This window comes from Panthera tigris, chromosome C1, assembly GCF_018350195.1.
Source record: "Panthera tigris isolate Pti1 chromosome C1, P.tigris_Pti1_mat1.1, whole genome shotgun sequence".
In the NCBI taxonomy this organism is placed as follows: Eukaryota; Metazoa; Chordata; class Mammalia; order Carnivora; family Felidae; genus Panthera; species Panthera tigris.
In genome coordinates this window covers 110,779,492-110,801,563 of record NC_056667.1, presented here as the reverse complement: position 1 = coordinate 110,801,563, position 22,072 = coordinate 110,779,492, and the positions used below count along the sequence as shown (strand labels likewise).

The window sequence follows — 22,072 nt, the reverse complement described above, 5'->3', positions numbered from 1 at the left end:
GCGAGATTGATGGTTCCTGCCCCTGGGGAGCAGAGACAGTCAACAGTGCAAAGGGGTGCAGGGAGGGCAGCACAGAGGAAGGCCCCTCCAAGGGACGTGGGTACCCAGCCTGAAAACTCTCCCCCGCAGCCCTGCCATCCAGCCCTTACCTTGGCAATTTTGGTTTCATCCTTCTTTTTGGCGGTTTGGAGGGACTCGTAATGGTGCCGGGCGCTGTCATAGTCCACCAATTTCCGCCCTCGCTTGGCAATGCGTGACTGGAGGACAGACGGGGTGGGGGAGCGGTGCTGAACAGGGCCTCACCCATGCTGAGATGCTGACCAGGCTGGGCCCAAAGAAACTGGGGGAAGACGAAGGGCCCAGGGCAGTCGACCCCGGGCTCAAGAAGGGCATCTCATACATGCTTGAAACACGTACTCCAACATTTCCGGTGGCAAAGAGCTCACACCTTCGAGGCAGTCCCTGCCCTCTGGGGTCCTTTCTCATACAGAGGCGAAACCATGTCCTTCAGTATCCACCCATTGTTGTCAGTACCCTCCAGCCAGTACTGTGGGACAAACCTCCACCCTGGCCTGGCCCTCAGCTCCTTAAAGACGCCTCCTGGACCCCAGGCTTCTCTTCTCCCAGGCCACCACCATTAGCCTCCCTTCCATACTCTTCATAAGGCCTCTTCAGGAGCCTGAGCCATCTGCATTGGGCGGCCATGGGGGCCAGCATGGAGCCTGACTCCCCGGGGATCAGGTCTAGCACAGCAGTCAGCATCTGGGCTCAACATCTCTGCTTCCACGTCTGAAGCATCTGGGGCTCATTGGCCTCAGTGGGGACCCTGGCACACTGACAGTTCCCAGTACCTGGGGGCCGGCTCTCGGAACACACACAATAACACATATACACCCAGATAAGAGGGAATACACACAACAATACATACATTCCCTTCTAAGCACACATAGGCTAATGCAGGACACCTATAGGCACACAGGCCCAGGCCTTACATGCCCTCAATACACCTTATACAACCCTATAGTCGTTCCACAGTGACATGGCCACACACGCATACATGCACCACGGGGTCTCTTCCCCTAGTCCGGAGACCCAAAGGTTCAGGGCCCAAAAGCTGTCAGCTCTGAAAGGCCCAGGGCTGGGGGCTGGTGGGCTGGCCTCAGAGGGAGCAGCCCTGGAGGGATGAATTGCTGGGTGAGGGAGATGCCTGCCTTCGGGGCATGGCCACCTCAGTGCCTGAGCGGGGCAGAGGCTGACCCTTCCCCCCACCCCTCTGTCCCCTCTCCCACTCCCCTGCACAGGCTACCAGGCCAGAGCAGGACCGATCTATAGAGAGTGCCTCTCACCTTGATGTCAGGGAACTGACCCAGGTATGTGTCCATGGTCAGCAGTGCCTGGTCCACCAGCTTCTGGTGATAATCCAGCCAGAGGAGGTCATTGTTCTGAAGGACGTAAGAGTCCCTGAGTATACGGCCGGGCGAGCTGGGCCGCACCCAGTCTCCCGCCCTCTCCTCCCAGCGACCTGGGGTCAGATTCAGCCCCATCACTTCGCAGCTCAGAGGCTTCTCAGAAGCTTGGGTTCCTTGGGTGTGGAATGGGTGTACTATAAAATCACTCCTGCCCTGTGGCCTCTCATGGGGCAACTCTAAGGGAACGGATAAGCCCAGGGTCAGGGAGCCGAAGTGATTTGCCCAAGGGCACATGGCATGTGGATGCCTGAAAACCAGAAGGGCTTGTCCCCGTGGGCGAGGAACAGGCTGGGAGCTGAGACAAGGAGGGCCTTCCGGGAAGGACTGAGGCCACCTGCCTCACGCTCACCTCAGCTATCTTGTTTGCTTCATCCCTGCCAGGCCAGTCGGGCTCGTACACCTCCTGCAGACATTCGTTCAGTTTCTTGGAGGCCTCGTGCATGGCTGTGGGGCAGAAGGGCCATGCTGCAGCCAGGGCCACGGTCACTCTTGCCCCCACCTCCAAAGGCCCTGGAGGTGGGTGGGTCCCCACTACCAGCCCTTACCCCTCCACCACAAACCCTGCTCCCCTTCCCAGCTCTGCACCCATCAGCAGCACATGGCAAAGGTCCTTCAGTGTCCCATGAAGCCCCCCTCCCCAGGCCGGGTGTGCCCCAAGAGCCCCACCTGCCCCTTACCTTTGACGGAGGCCAGGTAGGTCCGGAGATCCTTCTGCAGTCGAGTGCCCTCGGTCTACAGAGAGAATGACAAGGACAGCATGAGGGCCCGGGGCACACCCCATACCTGTCCCCATCCTTCCTGCACCCCAGCGTGGACAAATGCAGGCTGCTCCTGACAGCTGGCACAGATCAGCTGTCCTCATCAGGGCACCAGCGGGATGAGAGGAGACGAGACATGCGGAACAGCCCCCGAGCACAACCCAGCCTGGAGCACCACTCGGAGCACAGCAGCTATTGCCTCTCTGGCGACAGAATGTACTGGGCCTCCAGCGTTCCTCAGCACCACCCCTGCCTCAGGGGCCCTGACCCCAAAGGATATCTGTCCTGAGCCCGTCAGCACCTGCCTCTTGCAGGCACTCTTCAGAGCCCTGTAAGGAAGGCAGGAAAATGGAGACCTTTCCACCCTGAATAAGACACGGGGGCACGGGCTGAATGGCACACACATACAATGGGGTCGGCAGCCCCCAGGCATGCTCTCACACGACCGGGGACCAGGTAACCAATGAGCACAGAACACAGGAGTGGAACACCCAGCACCTTGTCCTGAAAGCTCAGGCCGGCAGGCTCCCACTGCATCGTGCCAGAGACAGAGGATGGCACTGGAAGGGGTGGGCAGGTGGGCTGCAGAGGTGGAAGGGAATGGCTTAGCCAGGCTTCAGAGAAGTGCAGGGTCACGCCCGGGACTCTCAGGACACTGGCCCAGCCAAGAGGGAGGAGGCAGGAGGTAGGAAAAGGCTGGCCAGGGGACTGGGCCAGGCAGGGAAGACCCTGAGCTGGGGAGGCAGCCCCAGCAGCTTCCTGAGGCAGCAGGACCGGTACAGAGGATGGCCCCTGGGCAAAGCCTCCAGTCCCTCTGGATAATCAATACCACACAAGGCAGGAGCAGGAAAGCGGAGTCCCAGGGGAGAGAGGGGGCCAACAGGCTGAGGCAACAGGTGACGTACGAGACCACCAACAGTGAGATGCTGAAGTGTCCAGAGGCCATGTGTAAAGTGGGAGAGCACACACACAGGCTTTAGAGTTATGAAGGCCCAAGTCAGGCCCTTACTAGACATGAAACCTCAAGCAAGTTACCGAACCTCTCTGAGCCTCGGTCTCCTCATCTGCCAGCTGGGGTGACCGAGCCCCGCCTGGCAGACCACAAGCTCACATGTGCTCAGGGAACAGCGTAAGTGAGCCAGGCCAGGCCCCCAGCTTCAGGAGATGGGCTTTATGCGGACGATGGTGATGCGGGGCAGGGGGGAAGCATGAGGAGGGCAGGGCCTCTGGAGAGCCAAGGGTGGCAGTGCCAGAAGCTGACTTCTGCAGGGAAGGAGCACCGTCCTGGCGCCTCCCTGCCCTCCCTGCTCACGTGTCAGCAACACCCCTGGATCCCCCTGCCCTGGTGGAGGGCGAGATAGACACGGACCCGGCAAGCAGCCACAGCCCCACTCCTGGCCTGCCTGGCGCTTCTGCAGATGACAGGTGGTCTCTACTCCAGCTGAGGGCAAGCAGGGACACAACCAACCTCCTAGGCTCACCCAGGCGCCCTCAAACCTCTCCTGTCCCCGCCCCCCAAACAGGCCCTCCCTCCTCACAGCCAGGGCCTCCTCTTCCTCCCGCAGTGTCCCCAGAGCATCACGCACCAGCTGGTTCTTTCCCTGCACCATCTTCGTGGTATCATTTGTCCCCACCTGACCGACGAGGAAGCTGAGTGGTTCAGTGGCTTGCCCAGTGTTCACGGACTGGAAGACCCGGTGAGGACCCCCACAGCCTGGACACTCGGGTCCCACCGCAGCTGCCTACTTATTACAATTAATGCTTCCAGAAAACAGCAGAGGTGTCATGCAGGAAGGGTTTCAGGGCAGTGCATAAGATGTACAGTTAGGGAAGAAAAAAAAAACCCTCTCCAAAATTCCTTCAGTCCCCCCAGAGTAGCCTATAGAACCGTGGCCACACCTAATTCTGAGAACTTTAGAGTTTGAGGCTTGTTAATTAGAGATCAAAGGAAGAAATCAGAGATCAAAGGAGGCCAGGCCACAGCATCCAAAGCTCTCTGGAATTCTATCTCGGGCCAGATGTGGACCGTGCGGGACCGGGAATGAAGAAGGGCCATTCCCACTCTTGACGCTTTGGCGGCTGAGGTGAAGATTCAAGTGTGTTCATGATGTGATGCCATTGCATTCATCTGAGCCGGCAGAATCTTCCAGACTCAGCTTCTCTTCCTGCCAAGCTCTGTCATCCCACTCCCCTCCCCAGCATCATACACATCACCCCGAGGAAGGGGTCTCCGTGGGGTGGCTTGCCGTGGTTGCCCGGGCCTCAGGCCGTACCAGGGCTCCTTGTGTTTCCCAAACAAGGCCTCGCTGTGAGCAGGCACACTGGGCACAGATGTGCGAGGGGCCGCCCAGAGCTCTGCCTCGCATGTGCCAGCCGCAGCTGGGCCCCTAAGCCACACTCCCCAGTCAGTCCCCGGGACCAGACACAGCCCTCCCCCATGCAGGCCAGCGCTCAGGCCAACACAGAACCTGTGTGTTTGCTCCCAAACTGGTTCCCTCACCCCCCCACCCCCCAATAGAGCATCCAAGAAACAACTCTCTGGAGGTTCCCAGGGCTCTAACACCCCTTGCAGAGCAGCTGGGGGAAGAATAAAGCTCAAAAGCACAGTCCCTCCAGCCTGGCTCTGTGGGCTCTGGACTCAGAGGATTCTGGAAGGACACAACTACCCAGTACCAAAACCCAGGGCAGTTGCACGGGGGGTGGCTTGGCCAGCACCCCATATCCCTGCTAGACCTCCCTTCAAAGGGTGCTCCCTGCCTTCCCTGACATCAGCCCCGACCAGTGGTCTGAAGACCTAAGCTCCTATCTTCCCAGGGAGTGCGGGGGGCTCCCACATGGACCCTCTCTGGCTCCGGCTGACTCTTGCTGCTTGCAGTCAGTTTCAGAGGATCATCACTCAATAGCCAGAGATGCCCTCTCTGAGCCAAGCAGGCCCTAAGAATGAGAAGGAATCAGGCCTGTGCCCCCTCAGCGAGAAAAGCAAACAGCAGGAATGAGCCCTGGGGTGCAAGCTACAGGTGGCCCCAGGACAAAGAGCATGGCCCACCCGGAGGACCCAGGATGGCTTCCAGAAAGGCCTGAGCTGGACCTGAGCTGCGGGGAGGTAGTGGAGGAGGTGAATGGGCCCTTTGGGGTTCCCCAGTGCAGGGACAGAGGGCAGAAGGGCTAGACTGGCACTAAGTGGGGCCAGGAAGGGGTCTGATGTGCCCCTGTGAGAGCCGGCGACAGCCAGGTGACCTACACCCTCACCTAGGGCACCCAGAGGGAGGGGTAGATTTGCTGCCTTGAAACCCATATTCCCAGCCATCCTAGTCCCCGACTAGCGCTGGGCCCACTCTGCTTGGTATTCCCAGATAAAGAGCAGGAGAACACTCAGCTTCCAGACTTTCCACACTCAGCCTCCACCCCGCCTTTCCTGGGGTCACTCAAGCCCAGGGCCCCAGTTACCCCCACACACCAATCAAATCCAGAACTGCATGGCTGCCTTAAACCCCAAGAGAGGGTCACCCCAAGCTTCAAATGAGACCTCAAATCCACCCCCTCCTGCTCGGCCCCTGAAAAGCCAGCCACCCTCCCCAATCTGAGGACAGACAGAGCCCCAGCTCAAGTGACCACTCCATGCCCGCCACCCGCACCAGCTATCTTTAACTCTGGCCTCACTGCCTGGTCCCTGAGCCCAAGGATCACTGAGTGACTCCCTGTCCAGAGCTGGGGCCCAGAGAGGGTGACTGTGAGGGATGAAAGTGGAAAGCAATGCTGTGGTCATAGCACTGGGGCCAGACCACAGGGAACCTCAGATCCCAAACCTGTGCTTTTTCTCCTTCCACCAGACAGCCCAGCCTGCTCTGAGGCAGCCCCATCACCCCCTGCCCAGCTCAGGAGCCCTAACCCTTCTCCCCAGCCCAGCCAGCTGTCCTCAGGCCTGGGACTCAGCTCCAGAAGGGGTGCCTGAGAGTGGACAGATCTGGACACCACACCACTGTGTGCCCTTGGAAGAGTCGCTTAACCCCTCTGAGCTTCAAGTGCCCATCTGTAAAATGGAAGATATCAGCATCCGCCTCAAGAATGCAAGGTTAGTGTCTGTAAAATACAAGCAGTACCTAGTCTATAGTCAAGAACGCAAGGTTAATATCTAGTGCCTAGTCTATAGTAGGTACTCTAGCAACACTGATTCCCCCAAGGGCTTTCAGAGCATCCCACAACCTGAGGAAGCCAGCTGAGTAGGGGACAGACCCCTGGAGCTTTCAGGTGACAGAATCAGAAGCAAAGACTTCAGGGTTCTTAGCCAAACCTCCATTTTGCAGGTGAGAGAACTGAGGCCCAAGGAGCAGGGGCTCACCCAGGGCCACAGAGGCAGTAGATGGCTCTGTCATGGCACCTACTGGGGCCTTGAAACACTTCCCATTAGCAGCCTGGGGGACAATCAGCCATGAGGGCTCCTATCCCTGCCCTAAGGAACCTTTCAACAGAGCTCCTCTGACAGGCAAGGATAAACTTGGTCCTGGGGACTTTCCAAGCTGCTCTCTGCATCCCCTTCTCCCACCATGCCCCCGGCCCTCTCCCAGCATCCTCCCTGGGACTCTCCCAACATGTCCCCAGCCCTCTCCCAGCCTCCTCCCCAGCCGTCTCCCAGCATCCTCCCTGGGACTCTCCCAGCATGTCCCCAGCCCTCTCCCAGCACGCCCCCGGCCCTCTCCCATCATGCTCCCTGGGACTCTTTTAGCATGCCCCCAACTCTGACCCAGCATGCCTCCAGACCCTCTCCCAACATGTTCCCCAACCTCTCCCAGCTGCCTTCTGACCTTCTCCTTAGCTGCTCTTTAACTCTCCTAATATGCTCCCTGGCCCTCCCCTGTCACCCCAGCCATCTCCCAGCATGGTCCCCAGCCCCCAGCCAGTGAATTGTCAAAGTTCTCCAAAGAGGACCCCCTCCCCCAGGTTGCATTCCAGCTGCAGAGGCATTGGTGGGCACCTTCAGTGCTTTCAGTGGCCTCAGACATGAACAAGGAGGAGGAAGAAGACTGGTCTGGGCCTATTTGGCCCCTTTCCCAGGACAGCTTAGGCCCTAACCCCACCCCCATGCCGATTCTTACTCCTTGTGGCCTCTCCTGGCCTCCACCCCCATCTGTCACTCACTGAGCCTGGCCTGCAGAAGCCATGGGGCCACGGCCCACTTCTCCCTCACTTCCTACTACCTCAGCCCTTCCCCAGGAAGGGAGAGTCACCAAGGTCATCTCATTCCCCACTTCTATGTCCTCAGACACAGCCACAGAAGTGGCTTATTCTAGACTCAGCAGATTCATGTGAGGAAAAAGTTTCAGGGACGTCCCAGTTGAGGCATTCAGGGTCCTTCAGTCAAGAAGATAGAAGAAGTCCTCTCTTGTATCGAACCACTGCCCCCAGGCTGCCAATGTGATTAAGCCCCTTCTGTCACTGGTCTCTGACCTATGCAAAGGGACCTGATAACAGTGCCACTGTAGTCTTTGGGACCAAACAAGTATGGATCTAAATCCACTCCCAAAACAAGATGGCTTTGGACAAATTACTCAGCTTCTCTGAGCCTTTCTGCTTCATCTATAAAAAGGGAACGATGACACCAGATACCTTACAGGGATGTTGGGAGGCACACCGGGCCATGCTTAGCAACTGCTCACACCAGATCCTGTCTGCTCTGCTCCCACAGTACACTCTGCAAATGCCACTCTCCTCCCAAGAAGCTTCTTCAGCTCCCACTTGCCTCGACGTCCAAGGTTTTCTAGAGTGTGGCCAAAACCCCTTACCTGCTCCCACCCGAACGCCACCCCCCTCCCCCAGGCCTCCTTCTTCTTTCCCATGGACTACGCCCAGAACCACTGCTCCCTCCTCCAAGAAGTCCTCTGTAACCTCATCAGCCTGCACGGGCCCCTGCTCCACGCTCTCTTACTCCATAAATTCAGCTCTTGACATTTTCTACCTGGAAGCCACAATTCCATTTTGCACAAGCTCCCTAAGGCCAAAGGCCACCCACACTTACCAGCTGTTTGTTGAAATTCTGGACACACTGTTCAAACTGCTCATCCTTTGTCTCGTCCGCCTTCCCTAGTTTCTGGAGGACCTGCCAAGGCAGACAGAGAAGGGAGTGTTACCATGAGAAAGTGAGTGCGAAACCAAGAATGCCCGATCGCCAATACCACAGACAGCCCCCCCACCCCGACCAGGGTCCTGGAGGCCCACCGCCAGTATCACCCAGCCCAGGGCACTAAGACCATCAGAAGGTCTCGTGGCTGCTGGGATCCCCAAAGGCAACCCTGAGTCCATCAAGTCTTGAGACCTCCCCATCCTCTATCCAGGGCTCGCCCATTGGCCAAGAGGAGCAACTTGGGTCAGGTTTGCTGTAGTGACTGAAACCAGGAGGAGGGGAGCTCCAAAGGCAGCTTGTGGGGTCAGGGCCCCCTCTTTGCTGATCTCACACTGTGACCCTGGGGGCTCCGCCCCAACCCTGGCAGCTAAAATGTGAGCTGAGCACAAGAGGGGCCAGGTAAGGGCAGCCCCACTTCTCCCACATAACTCCATTTCCTGGGCCGAGAGTTTGTGAATACCAGAGGGAGGAGCAGAACAGCCCCAGGACAAGGAAGGCAGCAAAGGGTGGCTGGGGGTCAGGCTCTTTGTGTCCCAATCTGACTAGACTTTCAGAAGTGACCTGCCCCAGCTGCCCTGCTCCCTTCTCTACAGCCCAGCAGGCCGTGCCAGGCCCACTGCTGGCACCACACACTCACGCTCACGCACATGCATTCACACACACACACACACACACACACACACACACACACACACACAGGCTTGCAGCCACCCGCTCTACTCCCAGCTAGACATCTCAGAGGTGGACTCTCCCCGTGGTGAGTCACACTGTGCTTTCTCAGCTGTGTGGGGGGAGCCGAGACGGATGGGTTAGGGCAGAGAGACCCAAGGCCAGAAGAGGGGGAAAGACCTAAAGAGGGAGGAGCAGGAGCCAGAGAGGAAGTATGACGAGAGAGATAGGGAGGTGGAAGCTAGGAGGGGTGAAGACAACAGGGGAGGAGAGGGCCAGGAAAGAGAAGGATGAAAGATGGGTGCCGAAAGGGGAAGCTATAGCAGAGACAAGGTGGGTTTATGGGAAGACAGGGAAGGCAGAGAACCCACCCCCCGCCGCCACTTACAGCACCCCCACAGGAAACAGGAGGACCCCGCTGAGACATTCAGCAGAAGCAGTGGCCACAACCCCACAAGAATGAGAAGGAAAGGTGGCAGTGGGTGGGGGTGGCAGGTAGAGGGAGAAAAGGTGGCCTGAACCAAGGGAGGCCCTGTCCCAGAACAGAGTCTGGACCTTCCCAGCCCTGACTGGACCTGGGATGGCCCGTGCTGTCCTGCTGCACCCTGTCCAGCTGGCTCGGGGACCACGGCAAGGTCTGTTAGCTCTCAGACCCACTCTCCGCATGGAGAACGTTTAGCCATCTCGTCAAGTGCCTGCTATGTACAACAGCCATGGGCATCTCTGCTGGGGCAACAGACATCAATCAGACATGGATCCAGCCAGACAGAGGGAAGCACATGGGACTATGGGAGCCCGGGGTAGGGATCCCACGCAGCCTGCGCAATCAGGGAAGACTTCCTGGGGGAAGTGGCAGCTCAGACGGCCGGGGAGAGCATGCAGCAAAGCGAGGAGACCAGAGAGATGAGGAACATTACCAGGAAATTCAGAATAGCTCAAGGTGACCAGAAGTCACAGAGGATGCTGGGGGAGGACGTGGGCAGTGGGAGGAGCAGGGTGGGCATGGGAGGGCGGCCCACCAACAACTTTGTGCTATAATGGTCACAACACGGTTTATCAGGCCATGGCAGCTGCAGGCTGATATTGAGGTGAGAGGAAAAGAGCAAAACTAAACCCCCGTGAGCAAGAAACTTGGCACTTCCCACCGTCCACGGGCTCCCCCACTCCTCCCTTGGCAGCAATACCCAGCTGGTCCTGGGGAAACAGGGAGGAGCTGTGGAGGCACCTGGCCTGCTCTGCACTGAGCCTGAGTAGGTGACTCACCCCCTATCAGACACCGGCCCCTTGGCCCCACCACCTCCAAAGACAGAAATGGAACACCAGGTGGGAAAGAACTTCCAGAAGTCAAGAGAGGCCACAAGAGACAGTAAGAGGCTCCCAGGGAACAGGGTCCAGGCCTGGTTGGCCCTCGAGACAGGAAGACTGGGAAGGTGGCCCTGTCCACCCCCCTGTCTCCCTTCTCCCCGAGGAGATGTACTCTGTCAGCAAAAGGTCCCCAGTGCCCATCCTGCCACCAGAGCTCCTGAGGGCTCCAAGCCCCCAGATTTACACAGACACGCACACGCGGCCCCCACTTCCCCAACCGGCAATGCACTCCACCCAGACGGCTCCCCACCAGGGACACCTGCAGGCCTGAGGACGGCCAGCCACAGTGAGCTATGCCAGGCAGTGAGAAGACCGTTTAGAAAAGGCACTTCCTCTCTGAACTTCAAGTGCGTTGTCTGATGGATAAACAGAACACCAGCACCCACCTTAAGGCTCATATCTATAAAACGTGTGTCTGTACCTGGCATACTCGAGTAACAACAATCTCCTAAAAGGCCTTCAGAGCAACCTTCACACAATTAGGGGCCAAGCCTAACACCCACCAACCCCCACACTGGGCCCAGACTGATAGCATCCCAAGACACGAGACATAATTCAGGCGCACACACACTGAACATACATGCATGCGCACACAGTAAACTCCTATCCACACTTCAAAACTTTGCTCATATGATACCTCTGCAAAGCTGCCCCTGCCCTCTCTCTCCCCAACAACACGCTGTACCACTGAAGGCCCGGGATCCACTCTCCTCACTGCTGTGGGATGTGCCCAAGTGTCTGCCTCTGGCTCTCTGTCCCAGCCATGCAAACCGTCTGAGGTCAGAGACAGTGTCCAGCCTTTTACATGTTCCCAGTTCCTGCAAAGGGCTGGGCACAGGGCAGACGCACAATTTGTTCTTGGTGTCTGATGGCTAATCTAAGCCATGACCTTCAACAGAACATCCCATCTCTCAGGCTAAGTATCCTCTTATGCAAAATGGGAGGGTTGCATACAGAAAGTACTCAGCCAGACACACAGACAGAAAGCTGACCGTGAAAGGTCAACATTAGGATGAGGGTTAGGATTGGCACTCACATGACCTGAGGACCGGTCTTGAATAACCCAGGCCCACTCCAGCGGGTCCCAAGCCTGAAGGGGCCGTGTGCAGGGGAGTGACCAGCACGGGAAGGTGGGGTAGGCTCCTGGCTCCACGTGACCTCAGGCTAACTGCTTAACCTGTCCACACCACGAACGGTAACCACAACCTGTCCACACTGTGAACGGTAACCACGGCATGGCTGCAGGGCTGTGTTTCAGGAAAACGCCCAGTGAGTGAATGCTGGCCTTGGCCTCGTTAATCTCCCCCCTGCACCTACCCCATTTTATAGGTGACAGAAGGTCACACAGCCTGGGTTCCCGCTCTCAAGGTGCTGCTGGTGTGGCTACTAGAGGGAAAAGCAAGCCGAGCACTGCCTGCCTCGGAGCAAGGACAAAGACAAAATTCGGTCCGGTAAAAATCCCACAGCTTCCCGCTACCAGCTTCCTTTTTTCCAACCTCTGTAACTGGAACTCCTGCCATGGCCCAGCCACTGGCTTACAGACCTTTATGACCGGCTGCTGGGGAGCCCAGACCACGACCCACCCCCTCCCTGCCACCTGAAGCTGTTCTGCCATGCTGAGATCTGTCCCCGTCCCCAGGGGAGGCCTCAGGGCTGCTCTGTCCAGCCCCCTTCATTAGGGCCTTCATTAGGACACACATGCACACACTCAGCCCTCTGCTCACCAGGAGGCAAGCGTGGCCAAGGCCACAGGCCTTAGGGACACAGGTGCTCCCCCCATTCAATACGTGGTTAGTGGGGCCTCCCTGTGCCCAGCTCACACACAGACTACTGAGAGTGGCTGGGGGACTCTGGGCATCTAGAGGGGCCTGGCCCCCAGGGGCCCAGAGAATGCAGGACAATGAAGATGGCCTTATAGGATGAGCAGGAGGTGGGGACAGAGGCAGGATTCCCATGGTCTGTCCAGGGTCATGTAGGGGGAGAGCCCCAGACACACCAGTGTCACACTTACGCACTTGTCACGTGTGTCTCCCTTTGTAATAAACACAGAGAGCCTTTCTCACGATGGGGCAGAGGACAGGTGCACAGACCCTGCCACACCTTGGTGTTAGCCCGGGGGAGGGAGGGAGGGCAGTTCAGCAGCCCGGAAAGCCTCATCAGTGCCACTGTTTCTTCTCAACACATCCTCAGCCCAGCCCGAGAGCAGTGGAGCTGATGTCCTCAGAAGGAACAGTCCAGGGCAGGGTAGAGAGGAGCAGCTGGTGGCAGAAACAAACCTCCTTGTGACAACATCCACACACAGTTCGGCCTCACTGAGCCTGTGCTGTGAACCAGGGCCAGCAGCCCCTCCTTGCGCAGGGCAGGAGGCTCACCAGGGCTCAGTGGGGGGAGCTTCGGAAGAGGGAGGGGCCCCTTCCCAGCCTCTCTGCTGTGGCCTTTCTCACAGCCCAGAGCACCCCACTCCCACCGCCCAGTATGGGGAGTCCTGCCAAACCTTCACCTCTCTTCCTGGGGCCTCCTGGGGACAGGCCCATGTGCCTCTACACGGCCATGCTTGCGTGACCACCAAACCCAGAGGAACAGGAAGGTCCCCCCAGGGCCAGTCTTGTTTGAACTAGGAGCAGTTCATCACTGACTGTTCACCGGCACTGAGCAAAGCACTTTACAGACACCAAGTGCTCCCTCCTGTAGGTAAGAGTCTTCACCGCCGTGTGACAAGGTGGCAGGTGAGTGTGGGTAAATCAGGCCCCGTAGCCTAAGGTCTTACAGCCAGGAGCAAGCTCTGAGCTGCTCTGCCACTCCTAACCTCCGAAACTGGAGGAGGGGAACCCAGTAGACCCCACCCAGCACAGGACACTCCAGCCCCACAGATACAGTGTGGATAAGAGGTCTGCAGGCACTCACCCACTGGGCTACAGCGGGTGGCCCTGCTTGGAGCCCTGAATCCGGGACAACACCCTATGGGGAGGAGGGGGGGACTCTAACGTCTCCTTCCTCCAGAGAGGGGCTGGCTTCCCCTGCACTGCGGGGACACATGCTCACATCTGAATGGCATGGCAGATGGCAGGAGTAAGTGCTTTCTAGAACCCAAGGCTGAGGAGAAGAGCCAAGTCCAGGGCCCCAGGAGGGAAGCCCAAAGGGAGACAAGGTCCATGTTCCCAATCAGCCCTGGTCCCCAGCCTCTGGGCCAAGCAGGAAAGCCGGGGGCTCCTCCAGCAGCTACGGCACCCCTTGTCATGGCTACTGCAAAGGCGTCTCACACAGCCAGCTGAGATGGGGACCCACCCACACTTCACCCAGAGCGTCCCCCAAACCCCAACCCCCCACACACATTCACAACACGAGAGGTAGTGGGGAGACTCATCCAGCTCCCCCAGCAAGAACCCACCACCCAGCTGAGACCCTGTCTCAGCTCCCCCACCATCCAGCTCCCCCAGCAAGAACCCACCACCCAGAGCAAGACTCATCTTGCTCTCTCCAGCAAGAACCCACCACCCAGCTGAGACCCTGTCAGGCCTTCACCTTCCTCATCATCTCCTCTCGGCACCTGCCCGGTCGCTGCCTCTGTCAGGGTCGGCGGAGAAGTGAGCTGCACCAGGGGGGCTGAGCACTGCCACCTCACAGCTTCCTCCCAGGAGAGCTTGCGGTCAGGGGACCACAGCGACAGGATGCGCGTCTTTGCACCTCACACACAGGTTCCCAAACAGGCAGGACAGGCAGACAGACAGACAGATGGGCAGGCAGAAAGAAGGCCAGGTTTTCCCACAGGTCGCTCAGCACACACAACTGGGCTCTGTTCTGAGGGAGACACCTCAAGGGTGGAAAGGCCAGAGCTGCCCCCTCCCCCAGGGTAGACATGCCAATCTGGCATATTCTGCCCACTCTGCCCGTGGGCCTCCGGGTTTCTGGTTCACCGCCCTCCCACCCCCAACACCTTGGGGCTTTCTTTCTGTGATGGGGCCTGGATGCCTCCTTCTCCACCCTCTCTCCCACACACAGCTGGGGTGGGCCAGGCTAGGGAGCTGCACAGCTGGCCTCCCGGTCCCCCGCGCTGATGCTGCGAGCCCTTAGACCCGTGTGATGGGCTCTGACACTAGTGGCCTGAACCTGACCCCATGCTTGTCTCAGACCCTCCAGCAACCCAGGAGCTGGGCAGGACCCCAGCAGCACCCACGAGAGAGCAAGGAAGGAGAGGACAGAGGTAGGCCCCAAGCCCAGCACTCACTGCCACCTGCATATGCCCTTAAAGCCCACCATTTCTCCAAGGAGCCTAGCTGTCTTCAGGGGGAGGTGTGTTCATTGCTATTGAGTATCCTTCCTCCTGAGTATCTCACTTAATCTTTAGGCCATGTTCTGAGCTGCACACTCATACCCCCAATTTAGAGATAAGAAAAGTAAGGCTGTGACATTAAGTAATTTGGCTGGCCACCCAGGACTCTGTGGCTTTGCTGTGGCTGTAAACAAGCGTGGCTCAGATCTCATCTGCTGTGGCAAATGAACTAGACCTCTGGGCCCATCACTGCGCTCCAGCCAAGGCCACACCACCCATGGGCCTACTCTAGCCAGTGACTGAGTGTGCTGGGGTTGCAGAGACAATTGGCCCCTCCAACAGGTGAGTCTGGCCCAGGGATGCCCCACCAGCCTTGCTGAACCCTTCCCAGCGCTGTGCTGCAGGCTGAGCTCCTTCTTTGGCCTCTTCTTCTAACGTGGCCATAAGGCACTCCCACTTAATGAGAAAGAAGACAGAAGGACAGAGTGCTGAGGTGGCCTGTGGCCTGGCCAAGGCTAGACCCAAGGGCTCCTGACTCCTGGGTCCTTTCCACGGGGTGCCACCCCTGAAGTGTGGCTCTTGACCCTGGGCACAAGGAAATAGCTCCATCTTCTCATGTAGCATCCAGCCCCAGCAAAGTCTGCCCCTCCCTCCAGGGAGCCTCACAAGCTCCCTGATGAGCAGTCAGGTGGCTCTGCTTTCAGAGCAAGCAGCAACACTTCCCCCAGAGGCTGGTGGTCTCCCAGTGACTAGTCTGACATGGTTAGCAGCCTCAGAGCTCCTGCCGTGCCTTAGGGTTAGGCAGGGACCAAGAGGAAAGGGATGGAAGGAGGGGCCTGACCTCTCTTGGAAGGAGTTGGGCCCCACTCCAGCCCAGCTGTGGCCAGCAAGAGGGAGAAGCCACTCAGGTCCCTGCTTGGGAGCAGAGCCCAGGGTCCCAGAAAGCAAGTCTGGAACACGTGGCAGAGTTGCCCTGGCCAGTGAAACTCCTAGGCCTTCCTGCAGAGCCAGGCTGGCCGCACATCAGGCTTTCCCTTACAACTTCCCGGAGGCTCCAAGACTTTTTAAGAAAGATAAATGTGGAAACACTGGCCTTGGGCAAGAGCCAAGAACAGCATTCCATCTCCAGGAGGCAAGAACGCTCCCTGGCACTCAGGCCCCCCACGCAGCTCCCATGTGCACACTCACAGGCTCCCATGCACAGGCGGCAGGTACACCCAGCACCCACACGTTCACCTGCTGATGCTCACCCCCATGTCTGTGCATATACACTCGCACACACTTCCTGATGGGGCTCCCTCCCACGGCCCTTTGGTCGCCCCCCAGCATGGTGGGAAGGCAGCGGGAACCACAAGGAGGCCACAGAGCCAGGCAAGAAGCAGAGCTGAGGTCAGGAGACACTGTGCAAGGAGAACCCAGAATGAGGAAGGGGAAATGGAGAGAAAACCAGAGAAAGGGAAACCGACAGTAGCTGAGGGTGGCAAGATGGGCTCCAGACCAGGAACGGGCCCGGCAGCCCCAGGCAGGTGGGTCTCAGGGACGAGAGGGAGCCTCTAGACTCCAGTTCCCTCTCTCTACCCCCAAACACACACACACACACACACACACACACACACACACACACGCACACACACATGTACATGTTGCAGCCCCCAAAAGACAAGCCCGGCCAGGGGCCTGCGTCCCTTCTCTCGGTCTCTCTACACCGCTGTCTTAGGACCTCCATTTCCCCAGGCTGGCTGCAAGGTGGTAGCAGGAGAGACTGGCTCTGAGGACAGGCGTCTCATATCCTGCCTTCCTCCCGGGGGAAAAAATGCTGTCGGCTCACCTCACATTCTGAAGGGCTCTCCTCCCCAGCCGGGCTCCTGGCAGCCTCCAGCCGAGGGCACCACAACCACCCCTCCTTCTAAGCTCCACAAAGATCACATTGCAAAGCATGACCCCAGGGTGCAGGGTCCAAGGACCCCCCCTTGAGAGAAGCCCACCACCCTAACCCCCGCTTTCAGCTGGGCTCAGATCAGCAGGACATCCTGAGGTGGGGGCTATTGTCCCATTTTATAAATGAAAAAACTGAGGTTCAGAGAGATCCCCCCAAACCTGATGGTTTTCCAAGGCCCAGACTGCACTTGTCATTCTCAAGTGGGAGGCACCCAGATGCCCGGTAGTAACAGGCAGCACGTGCAGGGTTTACTGCAAAAGATTCATCCTGCTGCTGCATACTTGCCGCCTTCCAGAGATGTAACGGAAGCACTTTTGTGACATAACCAACATAGACAGATTGCGTAGCAGAATGCAAAGCTGTCGAGACTTTTGCAAGGAAATACAACACTAGAAAAACGTTTCCAGGTTCCTCCTGGCCAACCTGACAGAGGCTGGGCTGCACCCGCCCACCCCTCCCCCATCCCAGAAAGCTCCTTGCCTCACACACACAGGTCCTGGTGTTTTGGAAGTCACTGGCCCCTGACACCAGGCCACAAAGACTCATCATCCTTTTCTGTGGGCCCCTGGCTGAGGAAGTCAACTGGCCTTGCTTGGGAGACGGTCAGTCTAAAATCATCTCCTTCCTCTTTCAGCAATTTTCCCTTTCCCTTACAAAACACTGGTGAGAGTAAAGAGTGATGTTTGGTTTTCTTTTTTACGTCCTTAACTGGATACATAAAAAACTCGGCCCGCTAACTCTATCAGCCCCACCACACTGCCTTGAGATCTGATTGGTTGGTCAAAAGCCAGAATGCAGAGTCCTGAGGACGCGGTCCATCCTGGGGCTGGAGGCCTAACCCCTGAGATGGCAGGGAGCCTGGAGGGGGTGTCTCCTACTCCTCCACACCCATCTGTCCAGGTGGACCGGAAGGCCCTCACCCCAGGCAACTGTGGACCAGAATGCCCCTCCCCCTCTCCCTTCTCCCCTCCCCTCCCAGGGGGCCTGAAATTCCAGCCTGTTCAGCAGATAAGCCTGTGGCCAGCGGCCAGGGTAGGGCCACCCAGAGCCCAGAGGAAGCTAGGGTGGGCTGGGATAGGGAGATGGGAACAGCCCAGAACAGAACACAGGGGAGCAGAGGCAGCAGGAGCCCACGTCCGGAGGGGGAAGAGGTCGTGTAGAGCCCGGAAGGGCCCAGCTGAGCTTGCCAGAGTGGAGGTGGAAACCACAAATCAGCAGCAGTCACTCAGCCAAAGGCATCCAAGAGGCTTACAAGTGTTCTCTGAATCCTGTGAGAAGAGGGAGGTGTTCCACAGGGGAGGAAACTGAGGCTCAAAGCCTGTGATCTCAGGGCTAAGAAAGAAAAGTCAGCCAAGAGGAGGTCTAGGCCAAAAGAAGCACTACAGCCCCAAGGGGGCCAGAGGGGCCCAGGCTTGGGATGACTCCCCTCCCCTCAGGGGTCACCCACCAGGCAGAGCCCATCCCTAGTCAACAGCAGAAGGAGGCTTCCACAGTGGGTCGGAGGGCTTCTGGAAGGGCTAGAACCACCCAGACCGAGGCTGGCCACCCCCTTCCACAATCAGAAGCCACCCAACTATCCAGACCTCCCCACACAGCACTCCACCTCACCCAGGCCACATTCCCATGGGAGAAAGGAACTTTTCACCAACTTTTCCAGGACAGCCCAAGCTGCTCCCTCCTCAAAAGGCTCTCACTTGATTTTGACCCTCCCAGACTTTCCACAGTGAGGAGTCCCTACCCCCATGGACTCTGGGACTTGGCCCCCTGGGTTGGGGCTCATCTTGGACACCCTCCCCCAGCCTGCCTGGCTCTGTTCTGCAGGGGGCAAAGCAAGGTCCCTGAGCCAACACTCCAAAGAGGAGGCATGTCTGGTGGTAATACAAGAGTCTCTGAGCAAAAACACAGCAATGCACAGAAAGAGTGAGGCCAGATAAGTGCTGTTCTTAGGAAGCAGCTCAGGGAAGTGACACCTGAGACCTGATGAAGGGGAGAGAACTTGCCAAGCAGAGGGCAAGCAAGTGCAAAGGCCCTGAGGTGGGAAGAGCAAGGCCAGAGCAAGAAACCAAGGCACTGCTTTAAAATCTCTCCGGGGTCACACAGCCAGCCAGAAGGGTGGCTGGGATCCAAACCCCAAGACTGCCTCCAGAGGCCATTGCTCTAACCACTGCACACACGGCCTTAGCAGCCAGGGCCAGACCTCAGGGCCTTAGCTGCAGGCTCCTGGAAGATTCTGGCTTTGACGCTCTCCATGGAATAGGAAGCCCGGGGAGCTGTGATCTGACTCACAGAGCAGGAAGCCCATTTCAGAGGTGTCTGCAGTGACCCAGGTAGAGCCAAAGCTGGTTTGGCAAGGGCAGGAAATGGTGAGAAGTGGCCGAATGTGGGGTGACTAAGAGAAGTGAAGAAGACTCCAGGGCTTGAATGACAAGAGGGAAGGAGCTGTCATCACTAGAGATGGTGAGTCTGAGATGCCCAGAGATGTCAAGGAGGGAGGTGGGGACACAACAGCCAGGAAGCCCAGGGCAGCCAGGGCAGACCCCGCATCAGGCTTCTGCACTCATTCCCTGCCCACCTCCCTGCTCCGTCACTCCTACTCCAGAGGGCCAGCTCAGAGTATCTGTCTGGTCTGGACAGCTGCCAAGGGGAGGGAGAGAGGGAGGAGCATCTCCGGCTAAGGACCTCTTCCATGGGGAGAGGACTCAGGGCAGAAGGTTCAGGGAGCAGGCCCAGGCTGTGCAACCCTACGCAGGGAGTACACCTTTCTGAGCCCTGAGCCCCATCAGTAAAATGGAGCCAAGACCTCTCCCTCATGGGAGGATTAAGGATGCGGTGTGCTTGAGTAGGTGACTTCCTTTCTGTCCCCTTCCCCTCATCTTAACCTGGCACTCCTCACACCCAGGCCAGAAAGTTCAGGCGGCCTCTCCCACCTCGGCCCCACCCCGCCCTCCCACCCTCAGACCACACGTGACTTTCTCGGTGCCTGCCGCCCAGCGCACCTGTTCCCCATGACTCACGCAGGCTTATGCACAACGCTCCTGGTGGACAGCAAATACCAATCCACCCCACCTCCCCCCAGCAGCACCCTCCGCCCCCCAGCTCTGCTAGGATCCTGCAAGCCACCTCCTTACCCTGGACCCCTCTGGTGGTAAGAAGGCAAAATGGTAAAGGCCCCAAGGAAACCGAACAGCACTAAGAGTACTGGCCTCTTGTGACCAGCGGCAGCCCCCATGAGCAGCCCTGATGCACCTTGACTTTGCTGGCCCCGAGCCTGGGATGCAGTCCACCCCAGGAAGAGGTCCAGAGAAGGCTCACAGCCAGGGCATGTGAGTGACACAGGGCTGCCTGCTGGCCTCCTGTCATTCTGGGTGGGGCCTGCAGAGGACAGGAACGACCCCACCCTTGGCCCAGCACCCCACACCACCTGTTCAGAGATGTCAGCACAACCACCCCCAGAGCCACCACCCCGCCCCACCTGTCCCCTCCATGCAAGTGTGGGTGCTATTCTCAGCCCCAGGCTCTAGGACACTGGCCATCAACAGAGGGGGTGGAATCTGTCCCTCCAGTGCACGGCCTCCCACAAACCCCTCATCAGCTGCTTGCTTAGCTCGGTGGGGGAACAGCCTGTGCAAAAAAAGCCCACAGCTCAGCACAGCACGAAGCCAGGGCCGGGGGAAGGGAGGATGAAGTCCCTGCCAGCACCCACCTGCATCAGGGCCAAGCAAAGGCCAGCCCTGGGGCCCCCAAATCTCCATCAGGAAACCCTACTTCCTTACTGATACCAGCCCATGCTGCTATTTCACATCACCTCTTCCAGGCAGCCTTCCCTGACTCCACCTCCACCACAGAGGCTCACTTGCCCCACTGGATGTCCTTAGCCCTTTACTTACATCTATTCCTATCAGAGAAGTTCAACCTAAGTACGCAAACAGGTCATTCATTTATTTCACCAGTTGGAATGCTCTGTGTCCACATCTGTGAAACTGTAACTATTGAATAGTACCTACCGGCGCCTGGGGGGCTCAGTTGGTTGAGTGTCCGACTTCAGCTCAGGTCATGATCTCATGGTTCATGAGTTCAAGCCCCCTATCAGTCTCTCTGCTGTAAGCACAGAGCCTGCTTTGGATCCTCTGCCCCCTCTCTCCCTGCACCTCCCCCGCTCATCCCCTCTCTCTCTCTCTCTCTCTCTCTCTCTCTCACTCAAAAATAAATACTTAAAAAATAAATAAATAGCACCTAAAGGAGACAAGACAGTGGTATTTTTTTCAAACACATTATTGCTACTATTTTGGCTATTGTTGTTATTTTTGTTATTCAAGGGAGTGGATGCCTGGAATCACCTTTAAATAGCTCCCACCCAGTGCAGCCACCAAAGTGCTGACAAGCACCCCTGGCCCAGTAGTCAGGGGAAGGGGGGGCCCTAACCCCAGCCCCTGTGCTGACTCCCAGGCCCTCATCTGCCCGGAAGCTCCCCTGCCACAGCCCTGAACTGTCCACAAGTCCCTAGTACCCATGAGGGCACCACACGGACCCCCAACTTCACAGTTGGGAATCAAGGGGTGGGGACTGGCTAGTTCATGGTTCCCCAGAGGAGCAAGTCTAGTCCGGCTGCATTCCACCAGTGGAGGCAGGAGGAGAAGTGGGAATGGACTAGAGGGGAGGGAGGGGCTGACCACCAGGTAATCCGGTCAAGGGTGAATCCTGGGGTGGGGGAAGAAAGTGGGACCACCGACAGACCAGGGGGTGCCAAATGGCCGCCCCTGCACCTGGCAGGCGGAATGAATATTCAGGGGCCAGGGCAGGCTTTTCTAGGCTTCCTTCTCTGTTTTTTTTTTTTTGTTTATTTACTTATTTTGAGAGTGAGAATGTGTGTGTGCACATAGGGGAGGGGCAGAGAGAGGGGGAGAGAGAGAATCCCAAGCGAGCTCCGTGCACGAACAGCAGAATCATGACCTGGGCCAAAATCAAGAGTCACTCACCCGACTGAGCCATCCAGGCGCCCCTTCAGGTTTCCTTCTGACAACCTTGCACCTGCTTTTCTGTGCTTCTGTGGGGGAGGGGAGGCTAGAGAGATAGGGTGGGCAAGGGGCATACCGAAGGGGAAGGTGCTATCTTCCCCAGCCCCAGCAGACGCAGTGGGCAGGAACAGGGGCCTAGAGCCTCACTGGCTCAGTGGGCAGCTCAGGGGGATCATTCAGGGGCCGCCAGAGGCCTGGACAGGTTGTCACGCTCCAGGTCTCGGTGTCCCACCTCTATAGTCAAAGGAGGAAGGTGAGGACCAGGTGACCGTGAGACGCCCATCCATTTCGGCTTCCCAGGGCTTGTTCAGACCATCAGCACAGGAGTCCCTGTCTCACCGAGTACGGAGGGACCCTAGGGATCTGACCCACATCCCTTCACTCAACACATCCGGGCTCCCAGTCAAGTCTCCAAGAAGGCTGAGGCAGTGAGGACAGGGAGGGGTGGCAGAGACCCCCAGAAATCATA

At 58.0% G+C, this 22,072-nt stretch overlaps 1 protein-coding gene across 10 annotated transcripts in view; it reads right to left on the bottom strand.

Moving 5' to 3' along the window:
* Positions 1–22,072, bottom strand: part of BIN1 (bridging integrator 1) — a 55,044-nt gene that overhangs the window by 19,802 nt on the left and 13,170 nt on the right. For 8 of the 10 annotated variants that reach the window (XM_042994201.1, XM_042994193.1, XM_042994196.1 and 5 more), the window contains exons 2-6: positions 8,241–8,321; positions 2,147–2,201; positions 1,819–1,913; positions 1,347–1,442; positions 150–257 (exon numbers count right to left, since the gene is read on the bottom strand). In XM_042994201.1, the coding sequence (XP_042850135.1) occupies positions 150–257; positions 1,347–1,442; positions 1,819–1,913; positions 2,147–2,201; positions 8,241–8,321 (435 nt within the window). Of the gene's footprint in view, positions 1–149; positions 258–1,346; positions 1,443–1,818; positions 1,914–2,146; positions 2,202–8,240; positions 8,322–13,901; positions 14,278–22,072 lie in introns of those variants that run through there. The other 2 variants (XM_042994194.1, XM_042994200.1) reach the window with 2 other exon arrangements.